The sequence below is a fragment of the Notolepis coatsorum genome, assembly GCF_963971535.1.
Source record: "Notolepis coatsorum genome assembly, chromosome: 18".
NCBI classification, from domain to species: domain Eukaryota; kingdom Metazoa; phylum Chordata; class Actinopteri; order Aulopiformes; family Paralepididae; genus Notolepis; species Notolepis coatsorum.
Window position 1 is genome coordinate 53727307 of NC_140182.1, and position 18010 is coordinate 53745316.

An 18010-nucleotide genomic window follows, 5' to 3' on the forward strand; every position below is an offset into this window, starting at 1 on the left:
ACTTTTGATGTTGTCTTTCTATTATTCTAAATAATTGATCACACCCCATGTTCAATCAATATTACAGTTTGATTTGGCCACTATGTCTACATTTGCATTTGTCTGGTAGTCAATTAATACCGGTATCAGACTACTAAAAGTATTAGTATTTGGAATACCAGTATTGGTTCATGGTTGGTGACTCACAAAAGTGTATGTGTCTTGTTTTAGAGGTGAGCGTGTGTGCAAGAGAGAGAGTGAGTGAGTTTGTGTGTACCTAGATGATGAGAGTGTAAGTGCCTTGTCTTAAAGGTGAGTGAGCGAGAGAGAGAGAGAGAAAGAGTTTGTGTATACCTAGATGACGAGAGTGTAAGTGTCTTGTCTTAGAGGCGAGAGAGAGAGGTAGAGTTCATGTGTATCTAGATGATGACAGTGTAAGTGTCTTGTCTTAGATCATATCTAACGGACATAAGTTTCTCCGTGGTAATTGGGGAGGCCTCTTCATCACAGGTTCCTTTCAAGTGCGGAGTTCCTCAAGGATAGATTCTGGGTCCCCTACTGTTCACCATATATATGTTGCCAATTGGCAACATTATTCGGAACCATGGTATCCAGTTCCACAGTTATGCTGACGACTAGGGATGTCCCGATCCGATCACGTGATTTTCAGAGGATCGGGATCAGGATTTATATTTTTATTTTTTATCAGGAGTGAAAAAAAAAAAGTTTTATTTTATTCAACAAACATAAACATGTTCACGTCTTAAACTCATACTGAGGCCTTAGTTTTGGTTTTAAATTACATATCATTAATTTATTTATTGTCACACAGAGGAGAAGAATTTGCCAAAACAAATGCATTTCCTTTTATTTACAACGTCGCACGACAGTGACGTATGCCGAAAATAGCAGACCTCACAACGTGTTGCTCCCGCAAGTAAACACGGGCAGGTTATGTCCACCTGATGACTCGGAGCAGCAAGACAAAATGTCAGAAGTTTGGAAGCATTTTAAAATTGAAACCGAAGCCAATCCAATATAGCCAGTTGCATTGTTTGCAAGGCGGATGTTCCACGTGCGTTCAACAACGTTATGTGACTAGAGCAAGCAAAGGAATGGGGGCTGGTGCTCTGCCAAACAGCTGTTTTGATTGAATTGAAGAACGTTCACCTGGATAACATTAGCTTTGTGAGGATTATTTGTCTGTGTTTCAGACCAAAATGGAGCAAATCAAGTCAAGTCGAACACTGTGAATGTATACTAAATGCGCAGATTGAAACTTTGAATATTTCTCGTATGGTGAATGTAATGCGAGCCGCCGCGCTCGACTGGGGCTATTGATAGGGTCAATATATGAGCTACCTTGCAGCTAGCGTTAGCGTTACCTAACCATTAGCTAGTGCTGGCTTTAAAGTCAATGTTAGCTTGCTTGGTATCCAACGCTAGCTCGTGATGCTACTGTAATGTATAGCTACGTGCCTAGCTAGCGTTAGCTAAAAGAGCCCTCGCAGTGAATCTTTCATGACTCTCTGCAAGCTAACTAAGCTTGTGTCGTTCGCTAACAAGCTAACTGGCGTGAGGCAGCTAGGCTAGGTAACATTAGCTAGCTATTAATAAACCAGCTAACGTTAGCTAGCAACCTTTCTTTACCACAATATCATTTTATGTTCTTTACCTGTAACGTTGTTTCACACTCCCGTTTTTTCATCAGTCTCTTGTTGTGAAACTGAACTACGATTTAAAATTATTCTAATCTAGTTGACGTGGTCATGATTTAAGAATGGTTGTTGTTGTTTTTGTTGCTACTGCTGCTGGGGATGTGAACGGAGGGGCTTGTCTCGCTTCGCCAGTTTCTGACAAATGCGTCAAATTGGTTACTAATGTGAAAGATCGGATCAGGAAAGATCGGTATCGACAGATACTCAAAATCACATGATCGGGAGCAAAAAAACATGATCGGGACATCCCTACTGACAACACAGCTATATATCCCCTTAAAACCTGGTGTCGCAGGAAACATATACCGCCTACTGGCTTGTCTCTCCGACATCAAGGAATGGATGTCACAGAATTTCCTGCAACTGAACGAAGCTAAATCTGAAATAATTATATTCGGCCCCCCAAATTCCACCCACCCCTTCTTTTCAGAACTTGGCACCTTAGCCTCTAATGAAATCAACGCTAGATTATTGGTATTATGTCTCCTCATGTATACATGAAATGTAGCCCCCCCCCCCCCCCTCCTGCCACCAACGGTACACAGCACAGACAGAGTCCACACACACACAGCTTCGATCCAATCCAATTATTTGATCACAATTCCAGTTATCCACAGCGATCCTGTCCCCGACATTACCGAGCGTTACACATGAACGGGCAGGCGGGGTTAGTGTTCCATGCCATCGTTGTAAGCGCCTGCCTCGCCTGAGTATTTAAACCCCACCCCCACGGCTCAGATCGGCTCAGAAAACACACCAGACCGTTTCAAATGGAGTGCAATAGCTCCGCAAGGCAGTAGAGGGCGGTGTTGACCGTCTGCCAGCTCAGACACATTCACCAGGGTCTGCAGAGGCTGCAGCCATGAATTATGAATAGATATAGCGAATAAAAGAAATAACGATCATAAAAACGAGTTAACTCGTTGTTGGCGTTATTCGATTGGCGGGCAATAACGAGTTAACGCGTTCTTGGCGCAGAATATGTTAACACATTGAGTGCCACGCCCCTTCCGGGAAGTGACCCCTTCCTTGCCGTCCATTAACCCCATGTAAACGTAGTTGTAGTTTGTAGAGCTAAACCTATATTTTATAGTATAGCTATGGGTCTAATAACGCTGTCGAGTCTCAGTGAGTTGCTTCTGGTCAACGTGCAAAAAAACAGATTCTTTTTTCATCCGTACATTTCTGTTTTAAATATGAATATAGTTTGGTTGCTTCTGAGTAATTCCAGGGAAAACTGCGTTTGTGTAATTCAATAAACACCTGATTATCGGATCTTCCCGAAATCAACGCTAAATCATAATTATTATCCTTCCTCGTGCACGCATCCAATGTGGTTTAGACAGACACACTCAGAACAGTATGCACAAGGTGCCCCTCTGAATTATGAATGGCAATAGCGAATAAAAGAAATAGCGTGAGAAAAGCGTAGATCTACGTTTCCGGCACTCAACGATCGGGCGACAGAAACGTAGTTCTACGTTTTCGGCAACCAAATTGTTAAAGAAAGTTGATTTAATAAAAAGAAAAGGGACTAATTTAATCAGATTAATCACTTTATTCAAATTGAGGATTTAGTTGAGGATATTTATAAAAAAAAAATATATATATATATATATAAATACAAAATGTTTGGATTACATCATAAAATATGACGACAGATATTCGAAGCTTCGTTCGAATACTTCAATAGAAGCTTCAAATGTAAAAAAAAAAAATGACATTCAGTACAGCCCTATTTGTGTGTATCTGGGTGATGACAGTGTACATGTCTTGTGTTAGAGGTAAGAGAGAGAGAGAGGTAGTTTGTATGTACCTAGATTTCCTAGATCCGGAACGTTGAGAGTTGGTGGAGGATCTTGATCTGGAGCTTGAACCAGTGTAACTACTGCCACTACCACTCAAACTGCCACTCACTGTCCGCCTGGGGGTAGGGGGGAGAGAAAGAGGGAGAGAGAAGAGAGAAAGATAGTGAGAGAGAAAAGAGGTTGTCATGTACAGCTTCCGTCTATTCATTTTAGACCCAAACAGGTTATTGTTATGAAATAGCAGGTGATTATCACTAAATGACAATCGTGGTCAATGAGCTGTGGCATTATATCATGTTTGGCAAAACACGTCACGAGAATATTATGAATAGTAAGTAAAATGGCATAGATGAATGTGAACTATAAGTGAGGCAAAAGGCTAGTTCTGGACCCATGAAAACAATGTAACAAATATTTGGGACCAAATGACTAACTACTGTATCTTTGCTCCCTGATAGCAATAACTCTGTTCTCACATTCACACACTTAAACTCCTCTGTTAGACTAGTTACTGGTAGCTGGAGAATGCCTTTCCCATAAAATGCCACAGTACTAATACACAGAGGAACTCCTAGCCATTTCCTAATGTATGAATGAACCTTTCAAGCCTTTCTACCCTTGGCACTTTATATATTGACAATGGCCATATCAATTTATGGAATAAACCAAACTGCAAACACCATAACTTCAACTGTAGATAGATGCATGAACAGCACACTGACGAGGGTGTAAATAAAAACTATGAGACACTTAACTATTTTCTACTGAACTACACTCCCCATAATTCATCATGGTACATGTAGGCAGGCACTGCTGGCACGGCTCTGCAAGTGGGAGATTTCTCTTGTCAATATAGCACTGAGGAATGTACTGCTTCAATTGACTACATTTACCATAAACACTAACCGAACAACCACATAAAGAGAGTTGAAATTCCCATTTAAGGTGAAAGTTATGGTGGAATCAGGTTAAGTAAGGACTCATGGCGTTAATTAAGGGCTCAAGGGGCTAAGTAAGGGCTCAAGGGGCTAAGGCAGGGCTATTCAACTGGCGGCCCGCGGGCCGGATGATTCTGACCGGCCCGCCAAAGATTACATGATAATAATTTTTTTTTTCTTTTTTTTAACTTTTTTCTTTTCATGTCAACGTTAACACGCACAATTGAGCCAAAAGTCACTCAATTAATGACAGATTTCATTGATAAATTGAGGGAAAACTTTGCAAGTCGATTTGATGAATTTGACATGTCCAGAGAATTGATGCATTTTGTGAGCAACCCATTTGCCAATGTAGCTGCTATTTCCACAAAAGGACAAGAGTTCCTTGCATCACTTCACATTGATGAAGGTCTCCTGCAACTTGAAATAATTGACATGCAAGCATCATCTGCTCTGAAGCAGGCACTTGAGAATGAATCCACCACAACATTTTGGATAAAGTGTATTCATGTCAAGACATTCCCCAAAATAAAAACGCTGGCAATATCTGTGCTAACAATGTTTGGCTCAACATACACCTGTGAATCCAGTTTCTCTCACATGAATGCCATTAAAACAAGCAACCGTGCCTCCTTGACAAATGAGCATTTGCATCACTGTTTGCGGGTAGCCCTCACTTCCTATGAACCCTCTTTCTCTGCCATTGCCCAGTCAAAGAAGTGCAATCGCTCTCATTAGATGTGTGTATGTAGGCTAGGCCTGTCTGCCCCCCACCCCCCTGATGTTTGAGAGTTAAGAGTGGACAATAAGTGCTAATAAGATGCTGTGATTTGCTGTTGTTGCACAGACATGAAGCACTTTTTCATAAGCTCAGCTGCACTATAAATGTGTTTTTTTGTTCAAGTGTTGATGTTAGAATGTTCAGATGCACATCATGCACTTGTTTGTTTTTTATTTAATTTTTATATTGAAATGTTGAAGAGGAGATGTTGCAGTTGTTGCACAGTCATGAATGAAGCACTTTTTGCAGGAGATGTTGCAGATGTGGCACATAAATGAAGCACTTTTTTTGAAAAGTATACTACTTTTGCAATGTAGTTAAATAAAAGTTGTGAAAATGTGGTTGCGTGTTGTGTCAAGTGTACATATATTCATAGCACGGGGAGGCGCCGTGGCAGCCCGGCCCCTGGCCCCTTGGGTTTCTGACAATGTGGCCCCCTGAACAATTTAGTTGAATAGCCCTGGGCTAAGGATAGGCTCAACCCCACCGTCATAGCCAACTATCGTCCTGTCTCTCTTCTCTCCTTCCTTTCTAAAACACTTGAACGTGCTGTATCCAACCAACTTACTGCTTATCTCTTACAGAATGACCTCCTAGACCCCAATCAGTCTGGCTTCCGGACTGGCCACTCCACAGAAACGGCCCTCATTGCGGTCACAGAGGCACTTCACTTAGCAAAAGCGAAAGGCCTCTCCTCTGTCCTGATTCTCCTAGATCTATCTGCAGCCTTCGACACAGTCAACCATCAGATCCTCCTTGCGGCCCTCGCAGGAATGGGAGTGGCTGGATCTGCGCTGACATGGCTGACATCATACCTCAACGACCGCTCCTACCAAGTGTCATGGAGAGGGACTCTGTCGGCCACCCGCCCCCTCCGGACGGGTGTCCCCCAGGGTTCGGTCCTAGGACCCCTTCTCTTCTCCCTCTACACTAAATCACTGGGTAACATTATCACGTCTCATGGCTTCTCATATCATTGTTATGCCGATAATACTCAACTCTTCCTCTCCTTCCCTCCCTCAGATATCCACGTCTCTGAGCGGATCTCGGCCTGTCTGTCAGACATCTCCACCTGGATGAGGACCAACCACCTCAAACTGAACCTAAGCAAAACAGAATTGCTCCACCCGCCGGTCGAGAATGCAGCTGTGACCGCGTCGCCGACCGCCAAGAACCTTGGTGTTGTCCTCGACGACCAGTTGAACTTCTCTGCTCACATCGCAGCGACAACCAGAACCTGCAGATTCCTCCTGAGCAACGTCAGAAGGATACGCCCCTTCCTGACAAAAGAAGCTACCCAACTCCTCGTCCAATCAACAGTCATCTCCCGCCTCGACTACTGCAACGCACTGCTAGCTGGCCTCCGGCCACTGCCACCAAGCCTCTTCAACTCATTCAAAACGCAGCGGCCCGCCTGATCTCAAACCTACCGAAGTCGGCCCATGTCACCCCACTTCTTAGGGACCTGCACTGGCTCCCCATTGCTGCACGTATCCGCTTCAAGGCCCTCGACCTAGCATACCGTGCGGCAAAGGGAACCGCTCCCGCCTACCTCCGGTCAATGGTCTCTAACTACACACCCTCAAGGCCCCTACGCTCTGCATCTTCTGGCCGTCTCAGACCTACTCCTATCCAAGCTCCCGGAGGGTCATAAAAAATAAGCCGCCTATTCTCAGTCTTTGCCCCACAATGGTGGAATGAACTACCCATCCCAGTTAAGACAGCTGAATCCCGTCCAATCTTTCGCCGTGGACTAAAGACTCACTTCTTCAACCATTATCTGAAATGATAAAACAAAACAAAAAAAAAAATCCCTGACTAACATTACTGTCATGCACTTGTCCTAATAAACTAACCTACACTGTAACACGCAACACTTTGATGAACATTGTTACTCAGCTGATAGAGTTGTACCCTTCTTGCTGTCTTGTCGCACAGAACTTGTAAGTCGCTTTGGATAAAAGCGTCAGCTAAATGACTAAATGTACATGTCAAGGAAGAGCTCAAGGGGTTAAGAAAGGGCCCAAGGAGTTAGGTAAGGGCTCAAGGGGTTAAGTAAAGGCTCAAGAGTTGGGTAAGGGTTCAAGGAGTTAAAGAATAGCTCAAAGGGTGCGATTAGCTCCAGCACACTCACTACACAGAGCTGCCTCTATGCCTGTACATCTCTCAGCCTGCAAAGTGTAGTTAGTGTAGTTTCTTTATTAGTTGTCATACAGAAGTACAGAATACTTTTATACAAAATGCTTCTTTCTGTTACGCTCCAGAGACTGTGCTAGACAAAGGGATAAGTATAAAATAAAATATGTATAGCAAGTATAAAATAGAAGTCACATACGTAGACACAAGTGTTCAGTATGTACATATGTACAATGTTCAATGCAGAGTAGAAGTAACTGAGTTACCATACAATATACTATACAATATACTAATTACAATATACTATATAGTGCAAAGCAGAAATGGGATGAGGTACAATTTAGGTACAATTTACAGTAAGGTGTACTGAGGTATGGGTTGTAGTGCAAATTCTTTGCCAATAAATATAAAGTGTGTTTAGGTGTTCTAAAGTGTGTATAGTGGGTGCTGCAGTGAGTTGTTTGTTTAAAGTGTGTGTGTGCGTGCGTGTGGATGTGTGTGCTGCGAGTGCTTTTGATGGTTGTTGCATAGTGTTATTGTTCGTTGAGCAACCTGATGGCCTGGGGATAGAAGCTTCTTCGGAGTCTTTCTGTGCTTGCCATGAGACTCCGTTATCGCTTGCCTGACCGCATCAGTTCAAAGAGGCAGTTGTTTGGGTGGCTGGAGTCTTTGATAATTATCTTAGCCTTACCCATGCACCCATGCATTTGTTTCTACAAACTTCCGTTCATGCACAACCCCAGCCTAAATAGTGACCATTTCCACAAAATGCATGGACATTTTTCTAGAACGCGAGATATCGCATCTTTTGTTAATCATGCGCTTGTCTTGGCTCGGCGGTGAGATTTTGAGTTTGACAAGACCCCGCCATATATTTGTAATCCATAAACGTACCTCGTCCATGTTGTGCGTTAGTGAATTTGAAAGAAGGAAGGGCGGCTGTAATAGGGCTCGAGACTAACACCGTCCCGGGGACTATCAAATATTTATTTGGGACGAACACAAATCCTCTCCGGGACGCAGTGGGGATGAAGAGGATTTATTTGGAAAATGTCAACTGTGCCGACTGTCAGTGGGCATATCACTGCACTGGCAAACGGTGCGCGTCTTCTGAGTGCTCGCTTTGTTGACAGTGCCACGAGAGCACTGCACAAGACCCACGAACATATAGAATGTTTAATAAAAGTTCCCGCGGTAATAGCCATCAGTCAAGGGAGCACTCGCAAAAAGATAACGTTAAACACAGCAGAAGATGGAAAACAGACCAACAGGGAACTGCATCCAACCCTAGTACAACCCTCGAGTTTAAGGTAAGGACACATTTAAATCACAGAGGTGTATGTTAGTCTATTGGAACTGTATACAGTAGTTAGCTTCTATTTAGCGTTTTAGCTATATAGCTGCTTGGTAGCTAACGTTAGTCCTGTGTGTGTGTGTGCGTGTGCTCAAAGCAACCCGCCCCATGTTAGCTAGGTGTATCTGTTATATTGAGGCTTGACAACCGAGGTTCAAAGTTAACTTCACATTTATTGGCTGTTGGTTTACATGTCGCTACGAAAAAAAATCACGCAGCTCATATCTATGCTCAAGCTTACAACTGTGTGTCTTGACTTCCTGCCTGGTGTGACATCACACAATTACGGAATACACAAGGCTCAAATGTCTGTTGTAAGGACTATGCTGCCACCGAAAATGTTCAGTTTGGAATAAATATGGCCGCATGAACACACTTGTATTCCTTACAGTATCTGTGAAATTGGACACTTTGACTCCCTTAGATATGTCAGATGATTTCTGTACTTTTCACTACATGTTTTATTACTTCTTAAACTATCCTATCAGTCCTTAAAATAATAGTTACAAATATCCATAATAATCTACAAGACATCATTAACAATATATATGTGTGTTAAACAGTATACAGTATATATATTTTTATCATAATGATTCTTGTGAAATAAGTTGCCTTTTGACTAAATACATTTATTTTCTCTTTCTCAACAGAAACAAAGACTGAGGCAACTGAGACTGAGATTTGATGCTTGCTCTCATTCATCACACTCTCTCATACACACACACACACACACACACACACACAATTACTGACAATAAAATAAGAAAGGTCTTTCAATAATGTTATTGCTTTGGTTGTTGTTTTGTTGTTACCTATTGTTCAAATAAATGATTATTTCAAATAAAAATTATTATTTATTTCCCAATCATTTGAATGGTGTCTTTATGGCAATAACAACTATAGACGGAAAAACCAAAGTAAAGATACGACATTTAGATTTCGGGGCGGTGCCGGGACGGTGGTGAAAAAAGTTAGTCTGGAGCCCTGTATAAAGAGCCAGATTTAGCCTCAGTCGCTAGCCAGCTCTGCGGCCCCGCCTCTGCATTCGATCCCTCGCCGCGTCCGGGCAGACGTTGTAAACAGACCTGGTGTGCCCGGAGGTCTGAGGATGTCATTCGGTCCATAGAAAAATATGGAAATATCCAGTAATCCGACACGTGAAACAATGTCCAGTGGCTCTTGTCTTGTGTACAAAGGGTCAGCGTGAATAGACTGGACATGACGTAATGCAAATAGTTGATCTGCCGTGTTCCTGAACTTCCTGCCAGCGAGACAAAGAGCTCCTGCCATGAGTGCCGTCCCCCTCTCAAAAATGTACTCAAAAGGTAGGCGAGACTGCCACCTATCGGGATTCGATCGTCATCACAGTTTTACAAAATCCATGCAGAAGGTCACCGGGACTGTCTAGTATCCTGGTTAAAAATAATAACATAAAACGAGTATACTCGTGTTTGGCGGCCAATGCATGGGCGCCAAAAACTAGTATACTCGTTTTTGGCAGTCAATGTGTTAAGAGGTTAAACTAGATTAGAAATGCGTCCATTGGAAATACATTGCAATTTCAAGCGAGGTGGACCGGCCGGAAACAACAATGACGTAACCACTACACCTCCCTATAGGAGTATTAGTAACACCGGTTTGTTTATTTCCACTTTGGGCAAAGATCTTTGACAGTGAAACGTCATCCAACTCTCTGCACAGGAGTGCAAGTGCTCAATCACACCTTTGTAGAACCCCAAAATTACGCAATACATCCCTATGACATCATGACTGCATAGTCACAACAGAAACCCTAAACTAATTTGCTTTCGCATGATTGCAATAGTTTACTGCAATAGTGGAAATTATGAAATGCTAAAACTGTCATACTATTACTCACATCATGGCAAGTTACACAGCCATTGTGTATTGCATGCACACCAACACCTGCCTAGCAAGTTACACCTCCCTCCCACGCTATTAAGCGGTAAGGTATTGGTTTAGCAAACAGGTTCTTTAGCTAATAGCTATCATTTCACCCAATGGATATGCCCCCCAAACCTGCCCTTAGTAAGGTAAGGTAAGGTAAGGTAATTTATTTATATAGCACGTTTAAAAGCACAAGAGCCAACCAAAGTGCTGTACAGTCAAAGCTTAAAAGCAATGTCCTAATATAAAATACACAAATACAAAAATACAAAAAGGCACAGCAGGACAAGACAGTACATTCAGAGAGTAGGACAACACACGAATAGGGGAACACAAAGTACAGTAGCACACAGGGGACAGAGGAGCATAAGAAGAGATACAAGAGGGAGGGGGCAGGATAAAATGACATGGGAGTGTGTGAGTTAGGGTGTGGGAGAATCAGGGTTTATTGAAGGCCAGGGAATAGAAGTGGGTTTTTAGACGGGCCTTAAATGTCTCCAGCGAGGGGGCAGATCGGATCTCCAGGGGAAGCTGGTTCCATAGCTTGGGGGCCACGGCCTTGAAGGAGCGATCGCCTCTCTTTTTGAGTCTGGTGCGGGGGGGGGGGGGGGGGGGACCAGCCGAGCCTGGTTGGAGGATCTTAGTGACCTGGGTGCTGCGTAGGGGGTGATGAGCTCTGTGATGTAAAGGGGTGCTGCACCCGATAGTGCTTTAAAGGTGAGGAGGAGGATTTTGAAGTCTATTCTAAGTGGGACTGGGAGCCAGTGTAGGGAGGCTAGGACTGGTGTGATGTGCTCTCTCTTTCTGGTACCGGTAAGGAACCTAGCTGCAGAGTGCTGGACCATTTTGAGGCGGGACATGGCTGCCTGCCTGATGCCGGTGTAGAGGGCATTGCAGTAGTCAAGGCGTGAAGTGATGAATGCAGGATTGGTTTTATTTTACTGATGTTGCGGAGTTGAAAGAAGCATGATTTGACTACGGCATTTACCTGCCGGTCGAATTTGAGCTCTGGGTGGACACTCAGGCTCTTGACGTGGGGTTTGAGGTGGGTGGAGAGTTGTCCTAGGCTGTTGGAGAGTGTTTTGGTGGAAGAGGGCGGGCCAAAGAAAATGATCTCCGTTTTATTTTCATTTAGCTGTAAGAAGTTGAGGGCCATCCAGCTTTTTATGTCCCTGAGACAGTTTTTAAGAGAGTCTAGGTTAGCTGTGTCAGAGGGGTTGAGGGGAAGGTAGATTTGAGAGTCATCGGCATAAAAGTGATATGAAATGTTGTGTTTCTGGATGATTTCGGCCAGAGGGAGCATGTAGATGGAGAAGAGTATGGGGGCCAGGATGGAACCTTGGGGGACCCCATACGGTAGACTAGCTGTGGGGGAGGAGTGTCCACCCAAACTGACCGAAAAGGAGCGGCCGCTCAAGTAGGATGCGAACCAGTTTAGGGCAGACCCCCCAATACCTAGCCTGTGTTCGAGACGATCGACCAGGGTGGAGTGGTCGACCGTGTCGAACGCGGCAGAGAGGTCCAGGAGGAGGAGCATGGCACAGCTACCTGAGTCAATGGTGAGAAGCAGGTCATTGTAGATTGTTAGTTGATAGTGACTGATCAATTAGTGACAAATCATTCAATTGGCTGAATTGAGGGGAGGACATACCATACAAACTCTTACCTATACCTATCTACTGCCATCAATGTCTATAACTGCCTTCAGGGCTGTACGCTAAGCTTTTTCACTAGGGGCACACTTGCCCCTAAATGAGAAATTTAGGGGCACAGAATATTTTTTAGGGGCACATTTTTTAATAACAATTTTACCATTATAGTGCAAAAAAATATGTTCCTCCTGCCTCATTACTGTGGTCCTTTTATTTAACATTTAAGTGTGTTTGTTTTCAGGTTTGTATCTTTTATAATGAACCAACTGAGAAAGTGTGTAAATCACTAATAGAACAAAAACAACAAACTGTGTGTGTGTGTGTGCGCGCGCTTGTGTAGTGCTCCTTGAATGAGATCACCACAACACACACACACACACCATTGCATTAATCAGGACGACAAGAAACTCTGCATACCTTTGTTTCACAGTAGGGCTGCAACTAATGACTATTTTGGTAGTCGACTAATCTGTCGATTATTTTTTTGATTAGTCAACTAATCGAAAAACAACTATATTAAAAAAAAAAATATATATATATATATATATATATATATATATATATATATATATATATAATTTTTTTTTTTTTTTAACTACCCATCTTTGTGAAAGTGGCTTCTCAGCTCTGGTCCAGCTGAAGACGGAGCAGAGGAACAGATTGGACATTGAACATGACCTCAGAGTTGCTTTGAGACTCTTGTCAGGACCAAACAACATCCCCAATTATCCCATTAGTTCCCCCAAACTTACTGTCGGTCTGTTATGTTAAGCTAAGAAGTCTTCAGCTGGCTGGACCAGAGCTGAGAAGCCACTTTCACAAAGATAGGTAGTGCAGCAAAAAAAAAAAAGAAGAAAAAAAAAAAATATATATATATATATATTTTTTAATGACTAATCGACGCAACAATATCTCGTCGACGATTTTTCATAATCGACAACATCGATTATGTCGACTAATCGTTGCAGCCCTATTTCACAATGAAAAGTGCTTTATAAATCAAATGAATTATTATTATTGTAAATAACCCCATGAAAGGTTTATTATTTTTATGGGTAATTACCTGCTTCATATTTGTGATGTTACTGGTTTCAGGGTGTGCCTAAAGTGATCAATGTGTACGGTTGGTGCGCCTGCGCAGTAGAATCAGGAAGTGTCGGGGGCAGCGTGAGCCTCCCACGCGTTACTCCTCGCCACAGAGATCGAGATGCGCAGGTGAAAAGATGCGACTGCTGTTACCTCAAGTACCGGAGGGGACTTGTGCTATGTATGACTTAGTCCACATTGCAGCCGGCTTGTGGGAGGCAAGAAACAGCGTTCGTGACAGGGGAGGGTTGAATTGGATGATACGAAATTGGGATGGGAGAAAATATAGAAAATGGGAGAAAAAGTGGATAAAAAAAAAAAAGTGATCAATGTGTTAGGCCATTTATAGAGATCTATGCCAATTAATGTTTTATGTATATCTGGGACTTTTTTTTTTATACGAATTGAGAGGCCTACTACGGTATTTGTTATGTTACCTTTATTTTGAAAACAGTGTTGCGACGCAACCTTGTTTAAGTTTGCGCTTTTGACAGTGAAATGTTCAGTTCAACTTAGCTCGAAGGAAAGACTAATCAAAAAGGTTGAATTGACCCGTATGAGGCCATAGCTCTTACGGTGGGACTTTGATTGTTTATAGAAGAGGGATGTAATACTATGCAAAACTAGAAATAAACAGTTGATTTTACCAGCAGTAAGTTGCAAGCCACTTTCATACGGGGAACCGTGACAATTATTAGTATTATCTTATTTGCATATTGTCTCATTATTAGATAGATAGATAGGTTGATACTTTATTGATCCCCGGAGGGAAATTTAAGTAGACAGTATTGAAACGTCCTAATAGTGGGCTACTCACCTAATGCATGGCTGAACGTTAGAAGTGTGTCCCCGTCAATCATCACTGCCAGATCCGACTTAATTTAATCGGCTATGGTCTCTTATCATCTCTCCACATCGGACGTGGTTGTCATAAGATGGACTGATATCCACTGCATTCTTCTTGCAGAGCAAAATTAGCGGCTTAAACTTATTGAAAGGAAGTTCACATTCAGTTTCGATTAGAATTGTTCGCTAGGAATTATGGGATTTGGTGTTGAATGTATGGACTCTACCAGACGGGGACATGGTATTTAATCACACGATAGACTACAAGTAAATTCAGTAAATTCATTCATTGCCGACAGATTTTTTCATAGCACCGCAACATTATGTCGCACTGTACAGCCCTGGTTGTAGGCTAATGTTTTACTATTTTTTTAATTAATTTAGGAGTGAAATGCGAATGAAGGGTTGAAATTAGGGCTGGGCGATATGGCCTCTAAATGATATCGCGATATTTTTTGGCCATATCGCGATACACGATATATATCGCGATATTTTGACATTTCCTCTAAATCACTTAAAAATGCTTGATTTAACCCTTTGATGCATACAGTCACGCCAATATAATGATTATAATAAATCCCTGCAACATATGTTTGCATTATTAAACCATGAAGATGCTTTAAAAAATAATTTAATGAAAATGTACTAAGAGTAGTCTACTGACACACTAATACAAATATTTATTTACATCTAAGACAATTTATATAAAAACTCTTGGGTGCCTAAGACTTTTACACAGTACTGTGTTTTCTATCCACTTTAGCCAAACACACACATATATATATATATGTATATATATACACACCCTACTGTGAGAAAATAATAATCACACACAAAGGTATAATGGCTTATAGCAGACTTAATGATTTTAGAATATTTCAGAAATTAAATGTTTATATCATCAACTATCCAGTTAGTATTTATACTGTCTGTAACGTTTGGCTACTTTTGTGGCTTCCTAAGGATTGTGACACTCACTGGGCTTAAGAGATGAAATGATACATCATGTTTAAAGCCATATCATTTTAACTGTTTACTATTAAAAAAGAAAAAAATTCCCCCATGATTAACATTAATAGCCCAATCTCAAGATATCTGTAACAAATTACAAATATTTCAGAATTTTAACCACTTATATTTGTGTTCGTTTGATACCATGTCTGTTTTTATTGAAAAAATTCATATTCATATCCATATTCATCATATTTCTATAAATTTTAGACACCATATTACAGCGTGTGAAAAATGGACAAAATTCCTGTGAATAAGAATCTGCCATTATAAAAAAGAAAGGTTGACTATTTCGGTCAGAAATAGCGGTCAGAAATAGCCGTTAGTAAGCGTTAGTAAGCACCGGTTAGTACTAATCTATTACTAAAAGGTATGTATTGTATGTATTTTGAATGCCTGGTGTAATTATTCTGTTTATTTATCGATATATGATGTGAAAATTAGAGATTAGAGATAAACAAAAAAAAAATTTAGACTTGCGGTTTTATGGCGGTTTTATTAACATGGAAGTGGATGGAGTAGAAAAAATGACCAGGTCCCCCGTAGGTACTAAACACTATAACTATTTTTTTAGAGTGTTTCAAATTATAAGCTTTTGACACAATGAACATATATGTAAAATGAAGATATTTTCCCAATTTCATGAAATAATAATAAACACAGACACCGCTGTGCTCACACACACACACAAAATATTTCAAAAAAGTAGTTTTCATGACCAGGGAGCCACAAGGGTTAAATCATTGAATGTAGAGAGAGAGAGAGAGGGGGCGAGAATGAACAAGAGAGCCAGCCCCCCCCCCCCCCTCGGGTTTTGTTCTAGGTTCGCGTTTTGATCGTCTAAGCTGCCGTAGGTGATGACGTCACACTCAAATGTAAACAGGAAGAGATGGAGATGGAGACACACGGAGATGGAAATTGAATGATATACAGAAACGAATAACCAATAAATATGAAGTTATGTTTAAACTTCTGTTGTCAATATAACCCACCCCCTTTCCTCACGAATGGAACTAGTCTTGTGGAGTCCGCTTTGACCGTTTCCAGGGTTAGCAGCTATCGCTAGTTAGCTTAGCATAATCCTAATGATACCTTGGTTAGCAGCTACCGTTAGCTCATTGCTCGTGTCAATTAAATTACATGTTATTAAAGGTCCGCTCTGGTCTGTCTAATGAAATTACAACCGCAACATTATATCGCACTGTACAGCCCTGACTACACTAACGTTAGCCTATAGCTCCGCGGTCCCTGCTACACTCGGGACCAATACACTAACGTTAGCCTATAGCTCCGCCGTCCCTTCTCGAGGAAAGCACTGCGAGTGTCTCTCGGCCACGGGCGGCGCCATATAAACTAAATACTCGATGTTCGCGATATAGTACAGTACTACATCTCGGGTAGAACAATCCGCGATTGGGCGCTGAGAGAAGCGTCAGTGGCCAATCAGGCCGCACAAACCGAACGCGGAAGGACAACTGCCTTGGGGAAAGTATTCACGCGGACCGGACGGTATCCCCGGCCGCATCGTAAAAGTCTGTGCTACTACTACTACTGGTGCTGCTGCTACTACTGGTGCTGCTGCTACTACTACTACTACTACTACTACTACTACTACTACTACTGGTGCTGCTGCTGCTACTACTGCTGCTACTACTACTGGTGCTGCTACTACTACTAGTGCTGCTGCTACTACTACTACTGGTGCTGCAGTTACTACTACTGGTGCTACTGCTACTACTACTACTGGTGCTGCTGCTCCTACTACTACTACTACTAAGAATACTACTAGTAGTAGTAGTAGTAGCGGTTGTGCAACAACTACTTAAAAGATGAGGGGTACACAAACACAATAGGGATGCCTCCTACCTCCGGGGAGGATGCTGCTGGCGTTCCTTCTTCCTGCCTTCTCTTGGGTTGGGGGGTTTCCCTGCCTCTCGTGGTGGCAGGGGTCTCACCACACCACTCCCACCTCCAACACCACCAGCTCCTCCACCACCACCTCCTCCTCCTCCTCCTCCTCCTCCTCCTGCTGCTGCTGCTGCTGCTGCTGCTGCTGCTGCTACTACTACTACTGCTCCTCCTCCACCTCCCTCTCGGGGGTTAGCAGTAGGCTTGCCCCCCTCCGGCATGGGCTTGGGGGGCTTGCCCTGTGGTCCGCCTGGCGGTGGAGGGCTGGGGGCCTTCTTCATGGGGGGTTTATCCCTGCGAGGAGGAGGCATGGCACCAGGCTTCAGTGGCAAGCTTTAGGAAGGAAAAGATGTAGGTGTTTTTACATGCAAATATGACAGGCAGGGATTAATCCACGACAAGCATGACAAGACAGCCCATGCATGTCAAATTTGGGCTATGGCTGTTAAATGTATCGATGTAAAATGGTAAATGGCTGCATTTTATATAGCACTTTTATCCAAAGTGCTTTACAATTTGTTCCTCACATTTCACTCACACATTCACACACCGACGGTGGAGGCAACCATGCAAGGTGCCAACCTGCTCATCAGGAGCAATTATGGGTTAAGTGTCTAGCTCAAGGACACTTCGACACACTGCCCGGGAGCGGTAATCGGAAAAAAGAAGGGTGATTATTTGCACATCCAACCTTTGTTAGGCTAGATGGTAGGCTAGGTGCTGGACAAAACATGTAGTAACAGCACTCAAAATAAAAGTCACAGTAGAAAACAAGGATGTCTACAAATTAAAGAGCACCTCATTTCAGAATTCATACATGTTATTCCTCGATCTAAGTACAAAGATATTATTGAAAATTAGCAACTCTCTCCCAAATCCAAAACC

At 42.5% G+C, this 18010-nt stretch overlaps 1 protein-coding gene across 1 annotated transcript in view; it reads right to left on the minus strand.

Annotated features, from left to right (window-relative positions):
* Positions 1 to 18010, minus strand: part of zc3h18 (zinc finger CCCH-type containing 18) — a 250964-nt gene that overhangs the window by 68593 nt on the left and 164361 nt on the right. Inside the window, exons 12-13 of the mRNA XM_084335339.1 lie at positions 17084 to 17458; positions 3514 to 3621 (exon numbers count right to left, since the gene is read on the minus strand). Of these exons, the coding sequence (XP_084191465.1) occupies positions 3514 to 3621; positions 17084 to 17458 (483 nt within the window). The remainder of the gene's footprint in view (positions 1 to 3513; positions 3622 to 17083; positions 17459 to 18010) is intronic.